Source organism: Zootoca vivipara, chromosome 2 (assembly GCF_963506605.1).
Source record: "Zootoca vivipara chromosome 2, rZooViv1.1, whole genome shotgun sequence".
NCBI lineage: Eukaryota > Metazoa > Chordata > Lepidosauria > Squamata > Lacertidae > Zootoca > Zootoca vivipara.
The window spans coordinates 59767875-59793288 of record NC_083277.1 but is presented as its reverse complement, the minus strand read 5'-3'; the positions used below and the strand labels follow the sequence as shown (position 1 = coordinate 59793288).

The 25414-nt window shown below is 44.0% G+C and overlaps 2 protein-coding genes across 5 annotated transcripts; one reads left to right on the top strand and one right to left on the bottom strand.

Annotated features, from left to right (window-relative positions):
• Window positions 1-1235: 1235 nt before the first annotated feature.
• Window positions 1236-14806, bottom strand: SOX30 (SRY-box transcription factor 30). The gene is made up of 5 exons (XM_035105758.1): window positions 13694-14806; window positions 8042-8281; window positions 5741-5977; window positions 3444-3936; window positions 1236-1617 (listed from the first exon to the last, which is right to left on the bottom strand). Exons 1-5 carry the CDS (start codon window positions 14688-14690, stop codon window positions 1236-1238), a joined length of 2349 nt encoding a protein of 782 aa, XP_034961649.1. The 5' UTR covers window positions 14691-14806.
• On the top strand, window positions 14295-25412 carry THG1L (tRNA-histidine guanylyltransferase 1 like). 4 transcript variants are annotated; one of them, XR_009557133.1, is made up of 7 exons: window positions 14791-16046; window positions 17420-17596; window positions 19355-19524; window positions 20335-20423; window positions 20909-21016; window positions 21415-21649; window positions 24809-25412. XR_009557133.1 is itself a non-coding variant. In XM_035105760.2 (6 exons), exons 2-6 carry the CDS (start codon window positions 17475-17477, stop codon window positions 21574-21576), a joined length of 651 nt encoding a protein of 216 aa, XP_034961651.1. In that variant the 5' UTR covers window positions 14295-14411; window positions 17420-17474; the 3' UTR covers window positions 21577-22782. The 4 variants fall into 4 exon arrangements, 3 of the variants coding, with proteins under 3 accessions (XP_034961651.1, XP_034961650.1, XP_034961652.1); XM_035105760.2 differs by lacking the exons at window positions 14791-16046; window positions 24809-25412 and adding an exon at window positions 14295-14411 and having other exon boundaries at window positions 21415-22782; XM_035105759.2 differs by lacking the exon at window positions 24809-25412 and having other exon boundaries at window positions 21415-22782.
• Window positions 25413-25414: the final 2 nt, after the last annotated feature.

Below are 25414 nucleotides of genomic sequence, written 5' to 3'. Positions count from 1 at the left end.
GAAGCAGCCCATCTTTTCTTTTATAACAAATATCCCTGAAGAGGCATTAAAGTAGCTACTGTGTTTTCACTTATTATTACATGGACACAATAGGATCATGACATTCTTAATTCATAGTTCATCACAATATATAGAGCTAACAACATACAGTTCATGTGATTTTATTTTAATGTAACAAAAATGGAACAAATGTACTATCAACCCCACCCCCAAAACAAAGAAAAATATCAAAATAGAATTAAATGTAGTTTTCTAACATGAACATTTAGCAACATTACCTTCGGTTACATCTATTTTTCAAAAGATACATTTAAAATGTATGCCTGAGATATTACTGTTAATTATACTTTGGTATAGAATCATAGCCCACTTGTATACAACACACAGCTAGATTCACCATTTGTTCTTGGAAACATTCAGCAGTCCCATTTATGTGGGCTTTAAATATGAAATCCTCTTATGGAGGAGGAAGTTAAAGCCATAAGAGGGGCTGTAGAATTCCAGATTACTATGTAACAATTTTCAGCATATATATATCTATATATGGATTAAATCTGAAACAAGTGCTTTAAAAAGATAGCAATTTTAAAATCCTGAAAATAAACAGAATTTCACTTGCTCCATAAATTTGTAGATTAGAATGAAAATCCCACTATGTCATCTAGGAACAAAAATAACAAAAGTTTTGAGTTAGGAAAGGAAAGTCTGCCCCTCATAAGCGAGTGATCCCATTACCATGTAGGATTAGACGGGCAAGTCTAGAAAAGCCTGGTGAATGTATCTGCTGCTTCTGGCATTGCATCGACATAAAACAGATGGCATTATGTCCTGACTCCATGAATGAGTCACACCTCTTCTTTGCATGCATGTAAAACTGAATGCATGGTGCAGGCAGATAACTGCTGGGTCAGTGCAGTATCAATAAAGTGCATCAGTCAGGTTCTGGAAGTGCTACCCACTGTTTGACAGAAAGGTGGTGCACAAACATATAATACAAACAGCTCAGTCTTAAGACCTGCCCTGACAAGGTAAAGCATATGAAATCAGGTGTATTAAGGTACAACTCCTGCGATAGTACAGTGCCCTGAAAAACCTCCAATGTATCATAACAATTTTAAAACTTGGATCAATTATGTCTTCTTGACCACACTCACTAAAATAGTGTTATATGACCAACATGTTTTATTTCATGTTTTAAAAAATTATGCTGGATACTATCATTTGGGTTTTTAAAATTACAAATCTCTTAACACCTTTCCTTCTTCCTCATCATCACTATCAGTCACATTGACTTGCTGTACACTAGAGGGTGTGGATGGGGTTGCAGTAAAAACATTCTCAAGGGCCCCAATGTCCAGCTGTGGCATAGGGTTTAAGTATTCTTCTTCAGTCTGACTGTGGCTGCTGTAATAGGATGTCCCTTCCAAGCTCTCGCAGCTACGGGAGTCTTCGCTATGCGTATGCTCATCAGGATACTCTCTAAAAGGATAGTCTCTGTTCAGAGCAGAAAACATTGCCTCGTGTTTTTGATACTGGTCTTCATAAAAGCCAAGACATTCAGGCATGGAGCTGGGGAAGTTTCCGTAGCCAAACGGTGGGCGACTGTATGGACATGTGCTGCAGCAAGACAAAGATGAGTTACGTCAAGGCTTTTACCATAAAACTGAATGATATATTATAGCTTGTTTGTATTCAAATCTGGAAACCAGTTACCCTAATAAAGGGATTCCCTCAGTCATGGGACACAATTGCAAATAGAATACAATAATGTGGCCATGTTTCATAAAGCCAAGATGTCTGCCCATGGTACATTATACAGAATAACTGATTTAGAAGAGACAACGAGAACAGGGTGGGGAACTTGTACCCCTCTAGCTATTTTTGGACTCCAATTCCCATCAGTCTGAACCAACATGGCCAGTGGTTACACATGATGGGAGTTGGAGCCCAACAGAACCTGGAAGACCATATGTTCCCCTTTTCTGGTCCAGAAGGTCATCTGGTCCAGTTCACCAACCAGGGGCAGGACCATGTAGCCACATACATCCCATAACTCTTAATGCATACCTGTTTGGTTGTTTGGTTGTTGTTTTTTGTAAGGAATGATTCCAACTTTTGACCTATACCACACTCCATAACATAAAATAGCAAACAAACCATTGGTATAAAAGTGAAGTAAAACTGAAGACTACATTGAAATAAACATCTCTGCAAAATACTCAGTTTAACTAGAAGCATTTTGAAACAAACAAACAAACAAACAAACAAACAAACAAACAAACAAGAGATATACTAGCAAGCAGCAGGATTGATAAACCACCTCAATAAGACCATTACAAAATAAAAAAATTCCTTCAGTAGCACCTTAAAGACCAACTAAGTTTATATTTTGGTATGAGCTTTCGTGTGCATGCACACTTCTTCAGATACGAAGAAGTGTGCATGCACACGAAAGCTCATACCAAAATATAAACTTAGTTGGTCTTTAAGGTGCTACTGAAGGATTTTTTTTATTTTGCTTCGACTCAGACCAACACGGCTACCTACCTGTAACTAAGACCATTACAGATATCCATGCCACCACTAAAAAAGCCCCCTTCTTCATAACAATCAGCTTAGCTTTTAGACTGTGGCTCATTGAGCAAGGTCTTCTAAGCTGATAAAAACATGGGTGAATACCAACTGTTGCAGAACATGATGGCCTTTTGTGATAAGGAAAGTGACGTGAAAAGGGACTGGAGCTTCTGCGATAACACTTGTTTGATGCAACATTGTCTAATTTCCCCACAAACATATCAGGCTGAATGCTCTTTAAACAGGTCATCTGGAGATGACGAGTCAAGAGAACCAGAATGAGAGGTTCTCCTTTCAAAGGAGGAAAGTGACTGGGGAGAAAAGTTTAAACCACCATGTCAAGGTCACAGATCAAATTTAAAAAGCAAGAACGAAAAAGAAATCCTTATCAAGAAGCCCTTTGGTCACTGCAAAGTATGATGAGAAATGTTTCAGTGGAATGAAATGAATAGGATAAATGTGTGAAGAAAGAGGGAAAGGGTGGACAGAAAGGAAGATTATACAGTCATATCTTGGAAATCGGCTTAGTTCTCGAACTTTTTGGCTCCTGAACGTCGCAAACCCGGAAGTGACTGTTCCAGTTTGCAAACTACTTTGGGAAGCTGAACGTCCGATGGGGCTTCCCTGGCTTCCTGCAGCCAATCAGAAGCTCCTGCAGCCAATCAGAAGCCGCACTTTGGTTTCTGAACATTTTGGAAGTTGAATGGACTTCTGGAATGGATTCTGTTTGACTTCCAAGGTATGACTGTACATGGAAATTCACACAGGCTCTTGTCAATCTTTTCCTTGTAGAAGACTGCAAATCCTTCCGTGATTGTCTGACTACATATGCATCTTTACTTCAGAACACAAATAAATAGCTGCATTACCTTGATGGGAAATAATGGGGCCCAGGTAAAAAGTAAGGATGATGAAATGAAAATCGAGGAGGAGCTCCGAACAGGGTGGCTGGATGACCGATGGGAGGAGGTTGATAAACGTGTGGATGGGGGATGGGAGGAGCTTGAGGAATGGGTCCATTTCTAGAACAAGAAGAAACACCTGAGTACTCCTTAGGGGGTTGACTATTTGAGACACTGTATCTGGAATGTGTGGTGCTTGTATTATTTGGGTTCCTGCTTGCACTTTCGATAGAAATCTGGGTTGGTCTCTTTATAGAGCAATTTGTTCCTGATGATACACGGTGAGCTTCTGTTGGTGAAGGTGCAGCAAAACGCTGAGATTGAAGCACTGGACGAATCGGCAGATTTGCCGATGAGGCAGCCAGTGGCGCTGTGCTTCCTACATTTGGCTGGAACAGCGTAATAGGGCCTGGATGCTGAGCAGAAGGACCTGGCAGCTGGATAGTAGAAGGGGCTTCACCTTTGGAGAAGAGAAAGTATCAGCCGTAAGTGAGAAGGTCCCATTAACACTATGTTATAAATATTGTACTATGTGATTGTAGAATGATCCATGTAATACCGTAGCACTGGATCATCCCTCATCTTTTTTTAAACTTTTCTTTAATATAGCATAACGTAGGGTTGCCATATGTCCGAATCTTCACTTTTTTAAATATGGCAACTCTAGCATAACCTACTGCAGTTTCATACCCAAAGACATCTAAGGATGCAATTTCATGAATCAGCAACATTAAAAAAGACATTCAATATTTAGATTGTTAATCTTTTTTAAATGTCTTTTCTTTATAAATCTCCTACAAGTTTCCCTCACGATGATGCCCAGTATGCAGTGTGCTATCATTCAACATGTAAGGCAAAGACTTTCCAGGCACTTTTTGGCAAGTCTCTCAATTCCCTATCAGCATAAAACCAAATATTTTATATAAAATCAAGTCCCCAACATTTTCTCCCCTAACAGTGTCTCATGGGACCGAGGAAAAGACCTCCAAACAGGGCTGTGCAGACAGGGATTAGCTTGGTTTTTAATAGTTCCCGTGGAGTTCTAAAAAACAACAACAAAAGAAACAGTTGCAATATGTGATACAGCTGAAAGGGAGAAAAATCTGGTTCTCATTCCAGACACTGGCATAACTGAGCATAGGGAATGGGATTCATGTTCTTTTGCAGGTTAACCTTTTCTCTACAGGTTCACTGGCGCTACTACGTCAAGGCCGCTGTTGAAGGGTTGGAAAGGAATTTTCCTGCATTGGCAGGTTTCGCCTTTCCCGTAGCAATACATCACAACTTTGGCGGTGTCAGACCTTGGGCGGAATTCTTTGGCGATTTTCCTAGAAGGAGGGGCGTGAGGCGGAGACCTCACCCCCTTTGCCGCAACAAGAGTGGGGTATTGTGGGGGAGCCTTGACCATGCCAGTAGGCGTCATCACTTCCCCCTTCCAGCGGCGGTGAACAGGGAGCGGGCTCTCTCTGCTTGAACATATGTTCTCCAGAGCCAGTCCAAAGCCTCCCAGAGCCCCGGCTGGGGACTGGGAAGGATAACGCCCAATGCCTGAGCCATCTGAATCTTAATAAAGTTGTGACCAATTTGAATCCCGTAGCACGTTGTTATGCGACTTTATTCCGCTCAGCGGGTCGCCGGGGGGGTTGGGGGACTCCGCCTGTCCACGCAATGGGATAGAATCCTTCTTCTTTCCCTCCTGAAGTCAACTTCAGAGTGTTGGGGAGGGGCAATATATTTCTAAGGCAGCCTTTGAAAACTAGGACGTGGGCTCAGGAGGGAAGGAGAAACAGAACCTGAAAGCCCTTCAGTGTGATAGTGGTGATGAAGGTTCCTTATCCCTTCCTCGAGACTTTCAAGCCAGGTTCATTTTGGGGGAACCTGGGACAGGACTAGATTTAGAAAAGTGAGCCTGTCTTACTCTTCATTAAGTCAATGATATATGAGACGGTGGAGAGTAGTGAGGCAGAAGAGAACTGAAATGCTTTTGCTTCTCTCATCAGACGTAACATACGTTTTGCTAGTAAGAATAACGACCCAACTTTGCTTTGAGAATGATAAAAACAAATAAACAAACAAACATATAAACAAAACATTCTGTACTTCACTAATCTAATTTGGAAATGAATGAATAAGGCTACAACATCTTATCATCAAATATTCCTACATAATCCTTCATAATCATACTCTCAACAAGAATACAGACATTGGATTTTTGTAGTTCCTATCATATAATGAACTCACATAAACTATTGGAATGAACTCACAGACTGGGTGTCCAATGCTGTTCTGTACGCTGGGTATGACCACAGAGTAGGTGGGAGATCGGAAAGGGTAAATGGTAGTTGGATTTGTAGTAATAATATTCTGAGATGTCCCAGTAAAGACAGTGGAGGCTGTCATTGGGCTGGTAGCAATGATATTCTGAGTAGTGCCAGAGAATACTGTGGAGACTGTCAAGGGGAACCGCTTCCTTTTGCCAGGTCGTGGTTGGTAAACCCAACCTGTGGGAATATAAAAGAGTAGGCTCACTGAAATATAATGGGTTATTTTATTTCAAAACTGATTAATATAATTAAGGAAGCAATGGTGAAAGCTATTTTGGTACTGTATATTCCTGCGTATAAGACTACTTTTTAACCAAGGAAAATCTTCTCAAAAGTCGGGGGTTGTCTTATACGCCAGGTCGTCTTATTAATACGGCAAGTATATCCCAAACTCTATATTTTAACTGGAAAAGTTGGGGGTCGTCTTATACGCCCAGTCGTCTTATACGCTGGAATATACAGATTTGGAAAGCTAGGATAAAGGTGTATAAATATGAAGACTCTGTCACAATATAAAAAGTCTCTAAGAAAAGAGGGTGTTTAGGATGGCTTGTAGGCCCTCAGAAAACATAAGACATGTAGCACCCTTCTTTTTTCTCCATGGATACTAGCCCCATCAGTGTCCCAGCCCCTATTCCTCCTTCCCACTCTTCTTGCATAAATTTTCATTCAGGAAAAGTAGCCAACTGTGCTGTGTCTAAGAAGTTATTACTACCCTGATACTGAAAAATATTGGTGCCTAATTAAATTCTCATTTTATTACATCAAATAATTTCTGCATTATTGAAGCTGCAATCCAATACTCACTGACATGGATGAAGCACCAATGAACACACTGAGATTTACTTTGGAGTATACCTGTATACTCTTCTTTGGGTCCAAGTTACATACTATATTTTGCCTTTGCTTTTTTATTTGTATCTTTTCATTTATGTAAAATTAGATCTTTGGGCATTGTGTATATTTTATTTTCCCCATACTTACTCTGTTAATGAATTTCAGAGAACATCAGATGGGCAAAATGCCCACATTCAAGACTTATTGCTGCAATCCTGAATATATCCTACCTGCCATCATAAAAAAGCCTTTTACTACTCAATGCTAGTGGCATATGGTGCACCAATATATATGACCATGTTATGATTGAAATGTCTTTGGATGTCACATATAAGTAAGCTATCCTTTGTCCCAGCCAGTTTTATGCTATGCAACCCTGCTGTATCACATGATGGTGTTGACTAGAGTACTGTTGATGTTTCATTCTGGCCTATCAATATTAGATATCAATCCTTAGATATTAACTCTTATGCCAGTATTCATTTTGCAGAATTTTCTCTGGTGAAGCTAGATGCTCAAAACGTGCTGGGTCTTAATTTTTATTTTATTATATTCATTTCCCAAGATTTATATAGGACTTGACTATAATAAAACATCAAAGTGGTTTACAACAAAGAATAAAAAAAATCTGTTAAAAGCCGTTTAAAACATTCATACAAAACATCCAAAAATTATTAAAATCAATAATAAGTTAATAATCAGATTGAAACATGTCAACATTCTACATGCCTGGATAGGCTTACCTAACAAAAATGTTTTCAAAGGGCACCAAAAAGAGTACAGTGAAAGCACCTGCCTGGTGTTAATAAGCAGAGAGTTCCAGTGTCTCGATCAAAAGATCAATTTCTTATAACTGCAGAACAAGTATTATGTGGCACCTGTAACAGTGCCAGTTCCGCTGATGGAAGCTGTCAATTGAGCATATGTGATCTTGCAGGTAAACTGGTCCCATGCTGTTAAGGGCTTTATATACTAATGGCAACACCTTGAACTTGGCCCAGTAGCATTTGCTATAATAAATCTGCTATTGTGCTCACTTTTAAATACTTAAATAATGTCAATGGCAGATGCTGTAAAAATGCACATGTGCAGCATCCATGCATCCATGAACTTATAGAGTACAACTCCTTTAAGCAGCTCCCTCTTCTGAACTGGTTTTTAAACTGTCAGAGCCTGAAAAGAAATCACTGGACTATGGGAATAGAAGGGGTGGTGGTGACAAAAGCTTTAAAGAAGACTGCCTTGTGGTTCCTGCGTGGTGGTTTTTTAATCTGTATTTCCTTCCAACTATCGTCCTTGAACCCTACCTTTCCCCAGTCGTACCTATTTCTGGATAACACAAAGCACTGCATCAAGACCATCAGATGTTGAGAAACATGTAAAGAAAACAAAACTGTTCTATACCAGGGAATTCTTCTCTGTGCTTTTCCTTAATCTTCTGAGCTTCATCATAATAAGGTTTCTTTTGCTCTTCTGTGAGTTTGTTCCACTCCAATCCAAGCTGAACGCTTATCTCCGCATTATTTGCAGCGGGGTTAGCTTTGGCTAAGGCTGGCCGGTGAATTCTTGCCCACACCATAAATGCATTCATAGGACGCTTGACATGGCCATCTCTGTCTTTGCTAAATGGAGTGTCTGGTATCCCTACAGGAAAGAAACATGGATGGATAGGCAGTATAAGTACCATACAAAGTTTGTAGTTAAAAATAATGAGTTTGCTAATGATTCTGGGCTCATTACTTTAGTGCAGACTATAGAAATAAAGGCCAAGCTCCAAATAACCATGAAACCATTGTCCTAAGCTCATATGAGCTTTTGGCTTATTTTCCTTAAATTTTTATAAGACACCTTTCTGGATCATGTCCTCTCAAGGGGACCAACAGAAATATACCAAAAGAAATACAATAATAGAGAATGGCAGTGCATATGCTATATTTTGAATGTGATACTGTAATATAATGGAACTTTTTTTAAGCCTCCATAAAAATAGAATTCAACTGCTATAAACACATTTCCAAAATCACAGCAGTAAAGGAGTAACAGCAACTCTCTCAAACCACATGACAAACTGTGCTTGAAAGTGAGGGGAGCTTCACAAGTGATTTGTGATATGGCACCAAGACAGCAGTTCAAAAAAATATGTTAAGAACTCCACTAGGCTAGCATGACCTTCTTTGAGCCTAACTATAAAAGGTCCTGGAGATCCTTGATCTGAGCTCCAGACTATTTAAACTGGAGTGGGCAACTTTCTTCAGACAGAGCCACATTCCCTTCCAAGGGCCATGTGAGTGGTAAAAGGTAAAGGTAAAGGTACCCCTGACCATTAGGTCCAGTCGCGGACGACTCTGGGATTGCACACTCATCTCGCTCTATAGGCCGAGGAAGCCAGCGTTTGTCCGAAGACAGCTTCCGGGTCATGTGGCCAGCATGACCAAGCCGCTTCTGGCAAACCAGAGCAGTGCACAGAAATGCTGTTTACTTTCCCGCCGGAGCGGTCCCTATTTATCTACTTGCACTTTGACGTGCTTTCGAACTGCTACGTGGGCAGGAGCTGGGACCGAACAACAGGAGCTCACCCCGTCACAGGGATTTGAACAGCCAACTTTCTGATTGGCAAGCCCTAGGCTCTGTGGTTTAGACCACAGCGCCACCTGCGTCCGATGTGTCAGTGGTAGGTAGCGCCAAAGACAAAAGTGGGTGGAACAATGAATGTAAATTTTATCTTTGTCCGCTAGGCTAGTTTTACACACTCTCACTCACCCCTTCCATCAACTAGACAAACTAGAGGCATTATCAGATTTCAAGGACACATTTCAGCCAGTTCAAGAAAAGTGTAAAGTAGAGCTGGAGAAAATTAGGCTTGGAGAAGAGTCCTCAGGACCAGGCAGGGCTATGATTTTATTTGCTTACTTTAAAAACAAATATTTATTGATTTATTAACAAAATCCCCTTCATTTTTGAGTGTAGGAAGGTATTGCATACTGTCAAGAACACTAACACTAGAAATAGTGTCTTTGTGCTCCATACATATATATATATATATATATATATATATATATATATATATATATATATATATATAATCTGCCGAAACAGCCACTGCATTTGTTGTGATTTTGCAGAGAGGGAGCAGTAGACTGTATGTCTGAGTCCCTCCAAATTCCTGGATCCAACAAGCCAGACACGTTTCTTGATAATGGCCCCGCAAGTATGGGTCATTAAGGTAACAAAGGAAGTGGCTCTGTGCCAGGACAGAAATGAGTGGGCCTCCCTCCCTCCCTCAGCTGTCTGGTAGTTAGAAAGACAAAATCAAGGGAGGTGTGTAAGTGCTAGGCTGAGACACACACAGCCATGTCTGATTTGTGCTGGAATCCAAGGTTTTGGCTATGGGAGAAGATGCTGTGAGCACCTCCATCGCAGGCTCAGGTTGTATATATGTGAATAAACCATATATCCTAAAGACACCATGGTCTCCACTTGTCCCTCATTCTGAGGAAAACAAACCCTGGGTAAGTGCCTGGAACCCCTCAATCTCACACCACTCAGAGATTGGGGTGGTGTTCAGTGGTATATAAAACATGCTTAGGGAAGAGTGGGGGGAACACAGGGGAACAGGAAAAACCTCATTGTCTGTAGCAATACCCAGCAATCAGAGACTGCCATCTGACACACAGGGAGTCAATGAATGGGACATCCATCTAGCAGACACCCCCACCACCACCACACACAAGATGACACTACAGTGCCCCCAGTCCATCAACCCCAGTGGCACAGTCAGTAATGACCTTGCTACTGCCTGTCCACAAGCATTCTTCTAGGAAGTAGTTCAAATCCCTTTATGCTCACACCACTCATTTATGAGCACATCACACGTTGAGTAGGGGGTGGGGTTATTGGGTTGTTGTTTTTGATTTTTTTTAAAAAAAATATGCCACCTTTATGCTACATAAATAAATAATAAAATAAATAGGAAGGAGAAGACATACAAGACGGCACCCACACAATTTCATCAGCAGAATACCTGCAAAGAGCACATGCACATACACACAGACCCATACTGGGACAGGGATTCAACAACCAGGGGGGAGAGACTAGGGCACATACTATCAGCAGCAGCAGCAGCAGCAGCAACAACAACAATGTCTCACTCTGTAGGGCAGACTTTGCCAATATGGTGTGTTCCATATATTTTGGACTACCAGTTCCCATCATCTCTTCCATTAGCCAGGTGCATGGGCATAGCCAAGTGGGGGGGGCAGCTGCCCCCCAATCAAGTAAAACAATATAAATACTCAACTAACTGATGAATCACGTTGGTTCTTGCCCCCTCCCCCCAAATCTTGACTATGTGTTGTAGTCCAAAATGTCTGAAAGGCATCAAGTTGGGAAAGGGTGCTGTAAAGCATGGAGTTGGGAAGCAGGAGAAAAAGTTTTGAGCATCACCAGGCAGAAGGGGGCAAAATGTCCTGGCTCAACCCTATACTGAGCAGTTCCCTAATAGTTCTGCTGCCACTGCAGCAGACATCAATCAGACACATTGTGTGGAATTTGTTTTCTCCCTGCTCCAGTCTCAATACAGGCATTGACACCAGCAGCACAGAGCTGGAAGGAAAAGCCCTAGCTAGATTAAACAGTTTATGATTACATGCTTGAAGTGTTTGATTTGAATCTAGGGTACATCCCACTAGGAAAGGGGTGTGTGTGTCCATCCAGGCATACATCAACCATTCAGGAGGAGCACCACTTCAACCAATAGCTGTTCCTGAGTCATTTTATCTGTGCTTAAACAGATATGTACTAAAAGCAGAATATTTTTCTTAGGCACTAAGGTACTAAACTTTACTCATACATCTGACTCTAAGCTTCCTGAATTATTTCAAAGTACAAATATTAAGGATTGGAATGCATATCAATAACTTCTATTAATCTATGAAAAAATTACATATCCACTACATATGTTTCTGTGGTCAGAACTCAAGGGATACAGCTTAGAAATGGTGAGACCTAAATTAAAGTTGTCTGGTGCTGCAATCCTATGCACCCTTATACTTGGGGGAGTAAATCTCACCCAAACGTAATGCAGACATGCACAAGATCACACAGCAAGCTTTTTTGTGAGATCTAAACTTGGCAAGCCTGAAATTGCTCAACCTTTGTGTCTGTTTGGAAAGTCACTCAAGTGCTTATTCTGAACCCTAGTATTTCAAAAGTATTCCCATTACCTATAATTTCACTAAGGTTGGTAATTTCACCAGACTGGAATATTGTCATGCATTCTATGTGGGGCAGCCCTTGAGGCTGATGAGAAAACTTTATTCTTGAAGGGCAGTATTGAAATTTATTAAATAAAAATTTACTTTGAGCATGTTTGCCTCCTACTCACTGGCACTAAGCAGAAACAAACAATGAAATCTGGCTTAGAGTAACACCCAAGCCAGCTATCAAGGTTTGTTTTGCTACAATTCATAATTGGTAATCTTGGCTACAAATCACAGTTTTTTAGGAGCAATGCCTCCAAGTTCTACATTGCTCACTGTCCCTTCATTGAGTTGGCACAAGGCTTGTTACTTCCATCCTCCTTGAAAAGAACATAGAGCTGAAGGAAGAAGTTTAAAGGATGGCACTCTTTCCCACTTCTTCTTTCTTCTCTGTCTGAATTTCAGGGCTCTGAAAAATGAAAGAAGTAAGGAAGGCATTGCTCTTTCAGCTTGATGTGCTTTTCAAGACTCAGATCAGCTCCTGAACTGCTAACAGAATGTGAAGGGAAGAAAGTAAATAGCATAGGAGGGAAAGTGGAGTTATCTGGGAGACTGAAGAAAATGGATCAACCAGGGGAAACAGGTGCCATGGTAATCAGGAGAGAGTTGCACACATGTGCCTGTACACCTTGCGAGCCAGTAAATCAGATCCCCTTGGAATTGCAGAATTTTTCACAGGTGTTTCCCAGAACCAGTATCCCATCATATATCACGTCAATTGACTGAACCATGGATCTGGTACTTTCCAGAGCTGCCATGACACAAAGACACTGATCTTAGGCACAGATCATAATAAATAAAACCATAATAAAATCATAGTCACCTGTGTCTGCAGACATATTCTGTAATTTATTGGGGGTGTTTTTTTAGTCTGTGTAAAGATCAAGAGTAGCCATGCCTTTGATCAATGTTTTTGATACCTGAAAGCATCAGATCTGTTTTTCTTTTTTGTACTGTGTTGTGTAGCACGATAAGGTGGGGTTGTTGTTTTTGGTGGTTTTTTTGTGTGGAACCCCACATAAAATCATGCAAATTCAAGTGGATCCATTTTAATTCAACTGGATTTGACTTTTACCAAACCTTTTGAAAAACCAAACAATCTGTGTGTGCTTTCTTTCTGACTACGGGGAGGAGGGGAGGAAGCAACTACTGTAGAGGTGTTGGTGCCCAGAATACTCCTTAAAAATACCTAATGTGCCCAAAGGCTCAATAATGCTTTATGGGTAAGTTTCACCCAAGCCTACTTCAGTATTGTAGTGAAGATAAAGGTGGATGTTTATACAGTGCCCTGGGCTCCTTGGAAGAGGGTCAGAACAAGGTCTAACAGATTTATTGTGGCATAAACTGGCGATGAAGTGGATACTGGTCTATGAATGCTGATGGCACAAAAAATGTTACATCTTTAATGTGCTACACATGAAAGCAGCACTTTGTTGTTTCCTCTGAGGGTCACAGTTACTCTCTGTGCCCTGGTTACAATGTATTAAAGAGAGCAGTAGTACACTTCTGCAATAGAAAGCTCCTGCAAATATTAAAAAGTTGTAGATGGGACTTTGCATAATTGACCATCCTCATAATCTTTGGTGGTTGCGACAGCCAGTAAAGTATACAGGAAGCTGTTAACTGCATGAACTTGAGGGAAGCCCTATCTTCTTTCTGGCCCTTTATATTTTTAAAAAAAGTTTGGAATAATAGTGGTGCAGATTAATGTGTATGAACAGTTCTATCCCAGTGTTTACTTGTACATAAATAGCAACTAAAGGGCAACTTGGCAAATTCTATTATACCTATCTACTACCTGCATCTGAGGGTAGCACTGTGAGAGGCACATCTTTTGTTTCTATTTTCACTGAAGGCTCCAGCAAGGACTGCATTTTAAGGGGTACTTGTGCCACTGGCACTTTAGTCACTCTTATGAGCTCAGATGAAGGTGGCCCCTGAAACTGGATTCTAGCCCCAGGAGGGACAGTATGGAGCGTGACAGGAATCTTCAGTTCTTGAGGATGCTGAGTCCCCAGAGGCTGAGACAAGTCAGCATCTTTGTTGACATGGGCTGGGCCGTTGGAGGAGGGGCGAGGCTTGGATGCCACCTCTTCCCTCCCCTTGCAAGCTTCCTCGCGAGGCTCCACCAGTTCCGTTTTGATGGCCCCTTCTTTTCCAGACTCCAAGGCTTTGGCATCACAATTCTCTTCCACCTTCACCTCTTTCTTGATCTCCTCCGGCTCTTCTCCTTTCCCCACTTTGACTTCCCCCCCTCCTTTCGCGCCGCAGCTTCCCTCCTCCTTCCCTCCTCGACGGCTGGCAGCCGCCCTGTGCTCCCCTCTCTTTTTCTTGTTGCTGCCGCCAGTCGGAAGCAGTTGGTTCTCTTGCTCCCGCTCTTCCGCTTTCACTTGCAGCACCTTCTGCTGACCATTTCCCTCCGCCACCGCCTCTTCCAGCTTCTCGCAAACCCCAGGTTCCAACCCAAGGCCAGGCTGGGATAGCTGCCTGGGAAGGCAAGGCTGGTCTTCCAACAGGTGCTGCTGCTGCTGCTCTTTATAGGCAAGCCCTTCCCCAGGCAGTGGAGGTCTCTGCTCCCTGCGCAAGGCATTTAGCTTGGAGGGCGGCAGGGGGTGCAGCAGGGGGTGCTGCGAAACCTGTTTGGGGGAGAAGAGCAGGAGGTGCGGGTCCCTGGCCCCCTGCCCCGAAAGAGGGTGCAGGAGAAGGTGGTCCATCCGGGGAGCGCCCTGCCAAGGCGCGGGGTGCAGGAGGCGGTGCTGCTCTCGGGGGGTTTCCCCCTGCGCCCCTTCTTCCATGCCGCAGCCCGCCCCGGGGAGAGGGATTGTTGCGGGATTGTGAGCTCAGCCTCCGCCCTCTGTGACCGCCCGTTTGTTTCCTGCGGTTGGTTCGCAAACGTTCTCGGCTCCCCCTCCCGCGAGGGGCACGCGCGCCGCGCTCGGACCCCGCCCTCCGGCTCGCAGGAGCCTCGCGCCGCCTCGGGCCAGCGGCGGAAAATGGCAACAGCCACGGGGCTGGCTCCACGTGCCTCCCACACTTTCCCCTCCCTGGTGTCGCCAGGGCGACCCTGGGGGCCGCGTAACAATGAGGTCGCCATGGAGACCCCGGGACGAACGCACGCGCCTTTCCCGCTTTTTTGAAAGGGCTTCGTTTGGCGGAGGCGGCGCCGCGCGCGCCCTTCGCCGGCTCCCTCGCCCCCAACGTTCCCTTTCGCCAACAGCTGCCGCGCGAGGCACGCTTCCCTCAGCCCGTGCACTCTCAGCGCGTCGCCTCCTTCCTTTACAAGCACCAGCTCATTTCCCCCCTACAGGCTTCCTTCTTTTCAAACCCAGCGTCGGGGTTGGGACGGGAGGATGGAGACGACCACGGCTAGGATAAAACTTAAAAGAAGTGCGACGCCTGTTGCACCTGACGTGGGAAGGGAGGATGTGCGTTCAACCGGCACTGCGCAGAGGGAACTGGATTAATAGAGACCCGAAACAACACTGTCAAAATCGCCGCCCACCTTTCTTCAACCCGGCGTCGCGGGACTGCAACTCCTATCAGCCCCGGCAGGCTTGGCCAGTGGCCAGGGATGATGGGAATTGTAGTCCCGCGACACCGGGTTGAGAAAAGGCAGGCGCGCGTGCGCACATAACACACACGGCGCGAGGGCCTCTTTTCCTCCCCCGCCCCCATTAAATGACCTACAGCAGCCTACGCACATCCAGGATGGGCGGCATCGAGACTGGAGGGCGTGGCTTTCAGCCTCGGTTCGCTCTGCATTTATCCCGTCGCCTCTGCTGCGAGGCTTTTTGCGCCCGACACTGAGAGGCGACTAATGCGGTTAGGGAGCTGCAATCCCGAAAGACCTTGCGGCGTCATAGAGACTGGCAGCTAGAGCGGAGGCCGGGGGAATGTTTGTGTGTGCGCGCGCCAGTCTTCCGGGATCGCGCAACGCAGCTTCCGCTGATGCTGGCGCTAGCGCTGCCTAGGTTTGGTGGCGTTCTTCCTGCTGCTGCCGCCGCCTCCGTCGGTCTGCGCGCGCGGCTGAGCTGCGGCCGCGTCAGCATGGCGAAGAGCAAGTTCGAATACGTGCGGGGTTTTGAAGAGGAGGCCACGTGCTTGCCCAACTGCTGGGTCGTGGTCCGGTTGGACGGCCGCGGCTTCCACCGGTAAGACCCGCTTCAGCTATTGGCGGCAGCTTGGTTGCCGCTGGCGACGGCTCAGCCAATGGTGGCGGGAGGAGGGAGGGGTGGAGAGGTTATGACCATAGTTCAAGGATAGGGAACCTGTGGTCGGGATTTCAGGGTAGCAGCTGCCCATGGGTATGGGGAGGGCTCCACCCAGAGGCGGATTGCGGGCGGGGCAGCATCCTTGGGACACGGCTCCCTAGTCAAGACGGCCACGCCATTATCTGAAGACCACCGTGGGAAGCTTTTGTTTGGGAGGATTTCTCCGTTGGGAGTGTGCGCATCTATTTATTTCATAAAAATTCTGGATCCACACGTCCTTCCACAGGGAGGACGTAAGTTTCCCTGCGGGAGTTGATCACGTTGAGGGTTTGCCAAACATGCCTTCCTCTTAAGCACGTTTTTTTACTCTCTACAATCAAGTGGTGGATAAATTTTTTGAAGTATACACCACTTGATTGTAGGGGAAAACCATCAGAGCACTTTACAAAAAAAGCACTAAAAGGAAGCACTAAAAAGTTTACAACCATAATTTAAAACACTAATAATAATAATTATTATTATTTATACCCCACCCATATTGGTGAGGAAGTTAAAACTGCATTAGAATAGGCTAAGACAAAATTCATGCAATCTTCCTAAACATCTAGGTAGGCTCCTCTGAAAAAGAATGTGTTCAGCAGGTGCTGGAAAGAATACAATATGCAGGGAGTTCCATAGGCCACCCCTCCCTTACTGCATCCACCTGTCTGTTTCACATCCTGTAACTCACAAAACTCTCACTTAACATATTGAGCCATTATGATTACTTCCAGCGTCCTCATATGCCTCGATGCCGGAATTGGAGGCTTCCATTATTCTAAGCCCAATACGCAATCAAGAGTCACAGCATTTGTCAAATTCTGACCCGCTAGCAGTATTGACGCAAGATACAGCTGTTGACCTGTTACCTTTGCAATCTATACGGGTCATTCCAGCCATCCCCTATTGGTAGACCAGATAACAATCAGTATTGTCATAATATTTGAAAAGCTGTAATTGTCCTGCTCCTTCTGAATAAAGAAAGGAGGAATGGGAGGTTTTCATCCTGCTTAAAAAGACACTGAGCTATATGAGTTACAGCTAGGAATCTTAGTAGTGCCTCTGTGGAAGTAGTTTTACCTTGCATTTGGCACAAATGTGAAGAAGTTACAAAAATCTGCTGTTTTTAATAAATTATAAATTAGTATTGCAACACTAAAACACAATAACATGCATATGGGATCCAGTCCAAAAATAAAAAAATAAAAACATACTGATAACCACTTTAATAACTTTGACAAATTTAGTTTCTTTGTATTTTTCCCTTTCTGAAGTTTTGCCGAGCAACATGGTTTTAAGAAGCCTAATGATGATCGCGCTCTTCACTTGATGAACAAGTCTGCACAGACAGTAATGCAAGAATTAGAGGATATTGTCATTGCCTATGGACAAAGTGATGAATATAGCTTTGTTTTCAAAAAGAAAAGCAACTGGTTTAAGAGAAGAGCAAGGTAACTGGTTTTAGAACTTCTTTCTCCTCCCATCCCAACCCAATATTTGCATATCTATTCTTCATATAACATGTTTTAAATATAACCAGTTTGTTTACATTTTATCATATAGTTAGAATATTATATTGATTAAAGTATTAGTAACTTTGCTCTTTTAAGCCCTACTATGCTCAGTTCTTGTGTCTGGCTATGCAGACAATAACTCATAACAATTCTGATTTGGTAGAATTTGGCAGCTTTTTAATGGGTGCTGTGTAAAGGCAAGGGGTGTACTATTTCTTTTGCTTAAAATTCATTTTCGTCTGAAATAATATAAAAAATTGACAACTGTTGTATGCATGCAACATGTGTTGCTTTTCATAGATTTGGTAATGGCCTCCTTTCATGTTCATGTAGTAATAATTGCAGAAAACAAAGAAATGCAACCAAATTGGGAGGTGGAAGGGGTTTTGGTGGGGAATTCAGTTCACAAGGTAGGAAAGCAAGTAACAAGGAATGTATACAGATAAGCTTCAATTTGCACATTTTCATTGGTATAGTATTTCCATTTGGCTGAGTAGGTGGTCATTAGCTGCTGTTATTAGCATATGAAATGCTTTAAGAATGACAGTATACTGCGGCTTTCATTGTATGTAGCTGCGTAGCTAGCCGCCTGGCCACCCGGGGCGGCAAACCCAAAGGCACCCGGGGGGGGGGGTGTCCGTCGCGTGTCATGACACATGCGTCATGATGCACAACACACGCATCACGGCGCATGTGCGCACAGGAGGCATGCGACGCGGCAAACCCGGTGAACAAGCCCACTTGCATTGGGGCTTCTCCTCGATGGCGGCGATGCAAGTGAGACTGCCTCACTCCGCGGCTTGCTCGCTGGATTTGCCACGGCGCCACGCCGTATGCCTCCTGTCCAGCCCGCTGTCCCCCGCCCAGCCTGCTGCCCAGGGCGGCACGCCCCCACCCTCCCATTACCATAGCTGCCAAGTTTTCCCTTTTCTCGCGAGGAAGCCTATTCAGCATAAGGGAAAATCCCTGTAAAAAAGGGATAACTTGGCAGCTATGCATTACTACGCCACTGATTGTATGTAGTGATCTCATTGACGCAATCAGCCATCCAGTCCTGAGAGTTGACTGAACTATATGAGCACTATTTTGTATGATAGTTCAGCCTGCAAATGACCAAATTCATAGAATCTTCATTTTCTGTTAGCCAGTTTTCATATGCATGTGATGCTCTCAACCTCCTGGACTTGGAAATGTAGGAGTGAATCATACAGATCTGGGAAACTGAAACATTCAGCCATTAATGGTTTACTGTAAATGTGCCTTTTTAGTCTGTTTCACTCTTCCTGCTAGTGCTGGGAGGAATCAAACCACGATTTCTGTGTTTTAGGTTTTGTATCTGAACCAGGGATAAAGATTTCTTTTATTCCCAAGCAAACTGAAGTACAGTATAGCCAAGATTTATTCTTGGCTTACCGGTTATGGTTTGTCAGAAGAGAAGAAGCCGTGATCCATGGGTTGGGTGTAATGCTTAGCCAAGGATTGTGATTTGTTTCCTTTGTGCACAAGCAGGGAAGAAAGAAGGTGCCCTCTTGGGCATGATCATGGAAAGGTATTGGCCATGGCTTTTGATGATGCATGAACAGGGCCATTGAGTCAGATGCATTTTTGCATTACAGAGTACTCAAGTGTCTATTTGTCAGTGTTGTAGTACTGCTGTTATTAACTTTCACTTCCTTTTTATTTTCTGTTTACAAGTAAGTTCATGACTCATGTGGTCTCCCAGTTTGCCTCCAGCTACGTTTTCTATTGGAAAGATTACTTTAAGGACCAGCCTCTTTTGTATCCACCAGGATTTGATGGCCGTGTTGTGTTGTATCCTAGTGACCAGAATTTAAAGGACTATCTTAGTTGGCGACAAGCTGATTGTAAGCATCTCTTACACACATGAGAAACCTCAACCACCAGGTTTTTGTGTTTGTTTGTTTGCATGGGCTTATGATTGTTGGTCAGTATTGCCTGTAGTTACAGAGAGTTATCCTTCAGCTGGGATATTCCAAGACTTTAGTTCTTACACATATGGAAAAAGTTAAAACCTTGCAGAGGATCCAATTTTAGGCCATGATGGGAGAGGCATTGCTTTCATGCCTTTCCCCCCTGCATCCCAACTACGACACCATGAGAAATGCAAACCGTATTATATTCAATTGTGTAGTAAGACGTGAACCCTGCTGCTACCTTCAGTAGTCTAGTCAATGAATGTAAAAGGTACAACAAATAAGATGGACAATCACAGCAACCCATATTGTTGTTGTTCTCCCTTCACTGAACAAAGCAATTTACTTGCATGTTTTCTTCCACCCCGCCTACCCCCACCAATTATCTGGCTACCTGACTGAGTAGTGTTTCCATGAAATGGATAGCACTAGTTTTAGATTGGCTGGATGCTCTACAGAAACCCTCATGTTTGATGTGACAAAAAAAACCTGCATAGCAGGAAAGTTTATCTATTTTAAAAACATGTCACAGAAACTGTTGGTAGGATAATGATATATAAAACACTGATAAATACTGAACCAAAATACTGGACTTAGATAAAAAGACATACAGTACTGCTATTTTTACTGTACCATATTCATATAATAGTATACAAGTCCTTCAGTAACTACTGCTGTGGAGGTAAGCGTGTTCAATGTGCTTCCCAATGTAGTCTGATGTTTGTTATTTCATTCCTGCAGGCCACATAAATAATCTCTACAATACAGTATTTTGGACTCTTGTGCAGAGAGGTGGCTTGACACCTGTACAAGCCCAAAAGCGACTACTGGTATGAAAGTCTTCTTTCAAGATTATGCTAAGTTGTATGTTCACTCATGCTTGAGGTTTTAATGAGAATTGGATGCCAACTGGGGTTTGTAAGTGACACAGTTATCATAGTGCAAGGGTGTGTGTGTGGGTGTGTGTGTGTGGGTGGGAGAGAGAGAGAGAGAGAGAGAGAGAGAGAGAGAGAATAAGTTAGATTTTTAAAAACTATATCCAATAGCTTTATCTTATCTCCATATTAGTATGAATATAACACTTGTCAAAGTTTTAAAGCCAGGTAGAACAAATAAGGATTAACTGTTTGTCTAAATGCAAGCAGAAAAGGGGACTGGTGGGTTGTGTGTACTCCATCCTGTCTCCAAATACAGTACTCAGATCTAGATGGAGAGGAGACCCCATTGCTGCATGTGAAATGTGAAATTGTCAGTGTTTTCTTTTGCCTGTGTGGTGGTGTTTTTATAAGAAAAAATATTTTCTCTTTAACCTTAGGGAACAGTTGCAAGTGACAAGAATGAGATTTTATTTTCTCAATTCAGCATTAACTACAATAATGAATCATTGTTGTATAGAAAAGGAACTGTTCTACTGTGGCAAAAGGTAATATATTTTGACACTTACCTATTTGTGTGTAATGCATTTTACAAACTATTATACAAAATAATTAACGGGAGGTAAGTGGTTTTTGACAGTCATTGTGTGCTGTTTTTCCAGGTGTGTCTGCTTTTATAACATTACCACTGTTTAAGACTTAAGCCTAGAAATGTTCTGGTCTTTCAGTGAAAAGGATAATTCCTCTGGTAACTTCACTCCTCAAATTTTAAGTAGTGGAGGTTCAGTGGGAGCACATCTGCCACTGAAAGACCAGAACTTTACTAGTGATGATTCTAATTTGGGAGTTGTCTCATATTATAGTTAAAAGAGAAATGAAACTGGAATTATCTTCTAGCCTACTTCAATTCTGAGATTCTACATTAATCTGTCACCTGTTTTTATAGGTAAATCAAGCCATTAAAAAGAAAATTAAAATTCCAGAGGAAACGGAAGAGAAGGAAGTTGAAGTGACCCGGCCAAGGACTACAGTAGTTGCTTTGCACTGTGATATCATTGGGGATCAGTTTTGGGACCAGTATCCTGAAATCCTAGCTGATGATAGCTGACCTTTGCCATCTGGATGTTGGTGTGAAATACTCTGTACAGTTTACTCCTGCAAGGACCGTGGGAGACGGATAGGTGACTGGCCCAGAATGGATATTTCAGTAAACTTGTGTGGTGCACTTAAGAAGCCATGAAATGCTTGTATTCATTTTCATAGCTTCATAGATGTGTATGTTTTCCCATCAAAATTATGAGGTGCCTTACAATAATATCATTGTCAGGTTGACAAACTTTTTATTTGAAAAGGAATGCCTTTAATTTAGGCTATTGCCCTCAAAGGCACTCTACTGGTACAAGTCCCATGAGATTTTGAGCTGCCCATTTAAAACTGAAAACATTTAAACTCCTGCTTCAAATTAAGTTCTATCATCAGGGAGCCAAGTTACAAATTATCCTAGTTGCTAATGTCTCTGGATTATATGAGTGATAAATAAAATACCCTAGCAAATGGCTGAAACTAATTAGGAAGTCTTCTCTCAAGTGTAAACTAGTTATGGCTTTTTTGAAAGCTATGGAAACATAATTTCCCTCCGTAATCATACATTTATTGTTTGGACTCTCTGCTTGCTGCTTTACTGATTATTAGAGAAGGTCTCGGGTGACCAAACTAGAATAATAAACTTATTGAATAGGGGGGGGGGCATCACAACAGGATATGTTTGTAGGTCATGCTCTCAATTTTCTTCTGCCTGGGAAACTATCCAATTCCTGCTGTTGAGGATTGTGGCAATCAACTTACTGAAAGTTCTTTACTCTTCAAAAAAGTTTGTGTTGTGCTTCTGCATTCTTTGTGCCGGACCAGTGAAGTAATAAGACCTGTTCCAGGGTGGGGCGATGGGGTGTATGTGATACTTTCTCTGACTATGCAGAGACTGGAATGATACATGCTGGGAAATAATGACAAAAGGGTTCTATGTGGAATATTTTGTTAATGTCATTCCATTCCTCACTCTCTGCCTTTCCTGCACTATCTTTCTTTTAAAGAAGACAAGGTCCCTTAAAGCCTCTTTGAAAAAGAAATAACAATAACCAACCAATTTATCTAAAATGGTGGACATCTTCATTGCTATAGTTAGGTTAAACATTAAGAAAAACAACCTTCCAAGCAATATGTGTTTAAATTATTGCTGTAATGTTCATAATAAATTTTTGCATTGATTTATGGAATAACTAGTGGAATTCAGCCCGTTTAAAAACGGGCGCTAGAACGCTGCTCTGTGCAGTGCCGGCATGGGACGGAGCTTCGGAGGTCTCCGAAGCCCCGTCTCATGCCGGCGCTGCGTGCCGAGGCGGCGGGGGGGAGGAGCGCTTCTCCCTCCCTGCCGCCTCGCCGCGCACCTCCCGCATGAGATGGGGCTTCAGAGAAGGTCTCCGAAGCCCTGTCCCATGTCGGCGCTGCGTGCCGAGGCGGCGGGGGGGAGGAGCGCTTCTCCCCCCGCCGCCGCCTTGCCGCGCACCTCCCGCATGAGACGGGGCTTCGGAGAAGGTCTCCGAAGCCCCGTCCCATGTCGGCGCTGCGTGCCGAGGCGGCGGGGGGGAGGAGCGCTTCTCCCCCCCCCCGCCGCCTCGCCTCGCCGCGCACGCCAAGCCAGTCCCCGAGCCGAAGTGCGGCGCGGCGGGTGCTTTTCGCCGTTTAAGGCAAACAGCGAAAAGCCCCCGCCGCGCCGCACTTCGGCTCGGGGACTGGCTTAGTGGCGGCGGGAAAAAGGGGAGGAATTCCTCCCCTTCTTCCCGCCGCCGCCAAGCCAAAGCCGGCTTCCCTTGGCGCCCGCTGCCGCTTAGGCTTCCTCGGGGAAGGCAAGCAGGCGGGCTGTCTGCCTGCTTGTGTTCGCCGAGGAAGTGCAGTCCCATGCCGGCGGTGCACGGCAAGGCTGCTGGGGGGAGCACTTCTTTCCCCCGCCGCCTCACCGCGCACCTCCAGCATGAGACTGGGCTTCGGAGCGGCGGTTGGCGGAGCGGCGGTTGGCGGAGCGGCGGTTGGCGGAGCGGCGGTTGGCCTTTGTCCCTCCGTCCAATCCCTGTGTCTCTGGGGGACATGCACAATGACCCAGGGACACACGGGACAGCTTGGACGCAGGGACAACTTGGACTTTATTATATAGGATTCTCTTGTATAGTTCAGGAATCAAGTAAGTCAATTCTCTATCACTGGTGCACTCTGCTACCTAGCATACATACATATTTCCTCGCAAACATGCAAATAGATCTTTGACTTCAAGGCCACCATGTTCTACTTTCTCTCAATCATGGGTGGGCAGAGTACTAGCAGAATTCTGGGTGGTTTGATCAAGGAAGTTCAACTCCCAATTAATGTATACAACAAAATAGCCTTCCCCTAATTAGCAAATGTAGAAAGTTGAAATGGAGAGAGCTTGAGGTACTCGGGAACAGATTTGTGTGAAGGAGCTGAAGCTCAGCTGAGTTCTGATACTCCTACCCTACTCAGTAGCTATGCAGAGGCAACCTGTCCTTTAATTCTAATGTATATATTTTGTACTGTACTCCATTTGGTTGATTGTAGGGTACTAGTAAAACACAAAGTAGCTTCCACAATCCTGTAGTATGCTCTCCTCTGCTCCAAATCAATCAACAGATGTCTGGCTGTCACAAAGCACACCCGTCAGTAAATCACAGTTCAACACTGGAATTAACTCTCTACTAGATAAATAAGATCTTCATTTACCTGGCTGGGTTTCAGGCCTAATGAGCACAGCAGCTCATGCCCTGAATCAGTTGCTGAGACAAAATCCTCATCTTTCCACAGCCGTCTGTTGTCTCCTCCTTGGGGCTTCTTGCAAGCAATCAGAGACTGTGTCCCTCCTGCTGCAGCAAGCTCCACCCACCCTTAATACCACAACCAGGAGAGGGATAAAATGGGTGGAGCAAAGATAGTCTGTACGCAGACACAGTCTCTGATTGCTTGCAAGAAGCCCCAGAGAAGAGGAGACAGACGGCTGTGAAGAGATGGGGATTTTGTCTCAGCAACTGATTCAGGGCATGAGCTGCTGTGCTCATTAGGCCTGAAACCCGGCCAGGTATATGAAGATCTTATTTATCTAGTAAAGAGTTAATTCCAGTGTTGAACTGTGATTTACTGACGGGTGTGCTTTGTGACAGCCAGTGAAGACACCTGTGACTCTTCACTAGCCTGACTCACCTCTGCCTCTTGACCTTCCTCCTCCCACTTGCCAGGTTCAGCTTCTGCCTCTGATTCTCGACTTCTCTCTGCCACAGACTCTCCCAGCTCACTGAGCTCTGTTACCCCATCAGCTTCTGACTCATCTTCCTAGACTCTCCTCCTCAGTGACTACTTACCATCCCACCACCACTGCCTAGGTTCTGACCCTTCCTCCCTTGGTGGTTATCCAGCTGGTTCCTCCCTCCATTCAACTTGTGTCCAACCAATCATCATCATCATTTTATTTGAATGCTGCATTTCCAGTTAAAACAATGCTCAAGGCAGCTTACAATATGGAAAGATTTACCGGTACATAATTACAAATGTTCCATTCTGAAGGAAATCAGCCAAGAGTGCTCACTGGAAGGACAGATCGTGAAGCTGAGGCTCCAATACTTTGGCCACCTCATGAGAAGAGAAGACTCCCTGGAAAAGACCCTGATGTTGGGAAAGATTGAGGGCACTAGGAGAAGGCGACGACAGGACGAGATGGCTGGACAGTGTTCTCGAAGCTACGAACATGAGTTTGACCAAACTGCGGGAGGCAGTGCAAGACAGGAGTGCCTGGCGTGCTCTGGTCCATGGGGTCACGAAGAGTCGGACACGACTAAACAACAACAATTACAAATGTAGCAAAGTTGTTATAAAAGTAAATGAAATAC

Coding starts and splice junctions, on each gene's coding strand:
- SOX30 (XM_035105758.1), bottom strand. CDS start 14,690: ATGGAAGAAGGGGCGCAGGGGGAAACCCCCCGAGAGCAGCACCGCCTC. Junction 8,282..13,693: donor AGTGCTACCCTCAGATGCAG/GTAGTAGATAGG, acceptor TCTTTCCTGTAG/GGATACCAGACACTCCATTT. Junction 5,978..8,041: donor GCACAGAGAAGAATTCCCTG/GTATAGAACAGT, acceptor ATATTCCCACAG/GTTGGGTTTACCAACCACGA.
- THG1L (XM_035105759.2), top strand. CDS start 15,844: ATGCTGGCGCTAGCGCTGCCTAGGTTTGGTGGCGTTCTTCCTGCTGCT. Junction 19,525..20,334: donor TAGTTGGCGACAAGCTGATT/GTAAGCATCTCT, acceptor TCATTCCTGCAG/GCCACATAAATAATCTCTAC. Junction 21,017..21,414: donor CTGTTCTACTGTGGCAAAAG/GTAATATATTTT, acceptor CTGTTTTTATAG/GTAAATCAAGCCATTAAAAA.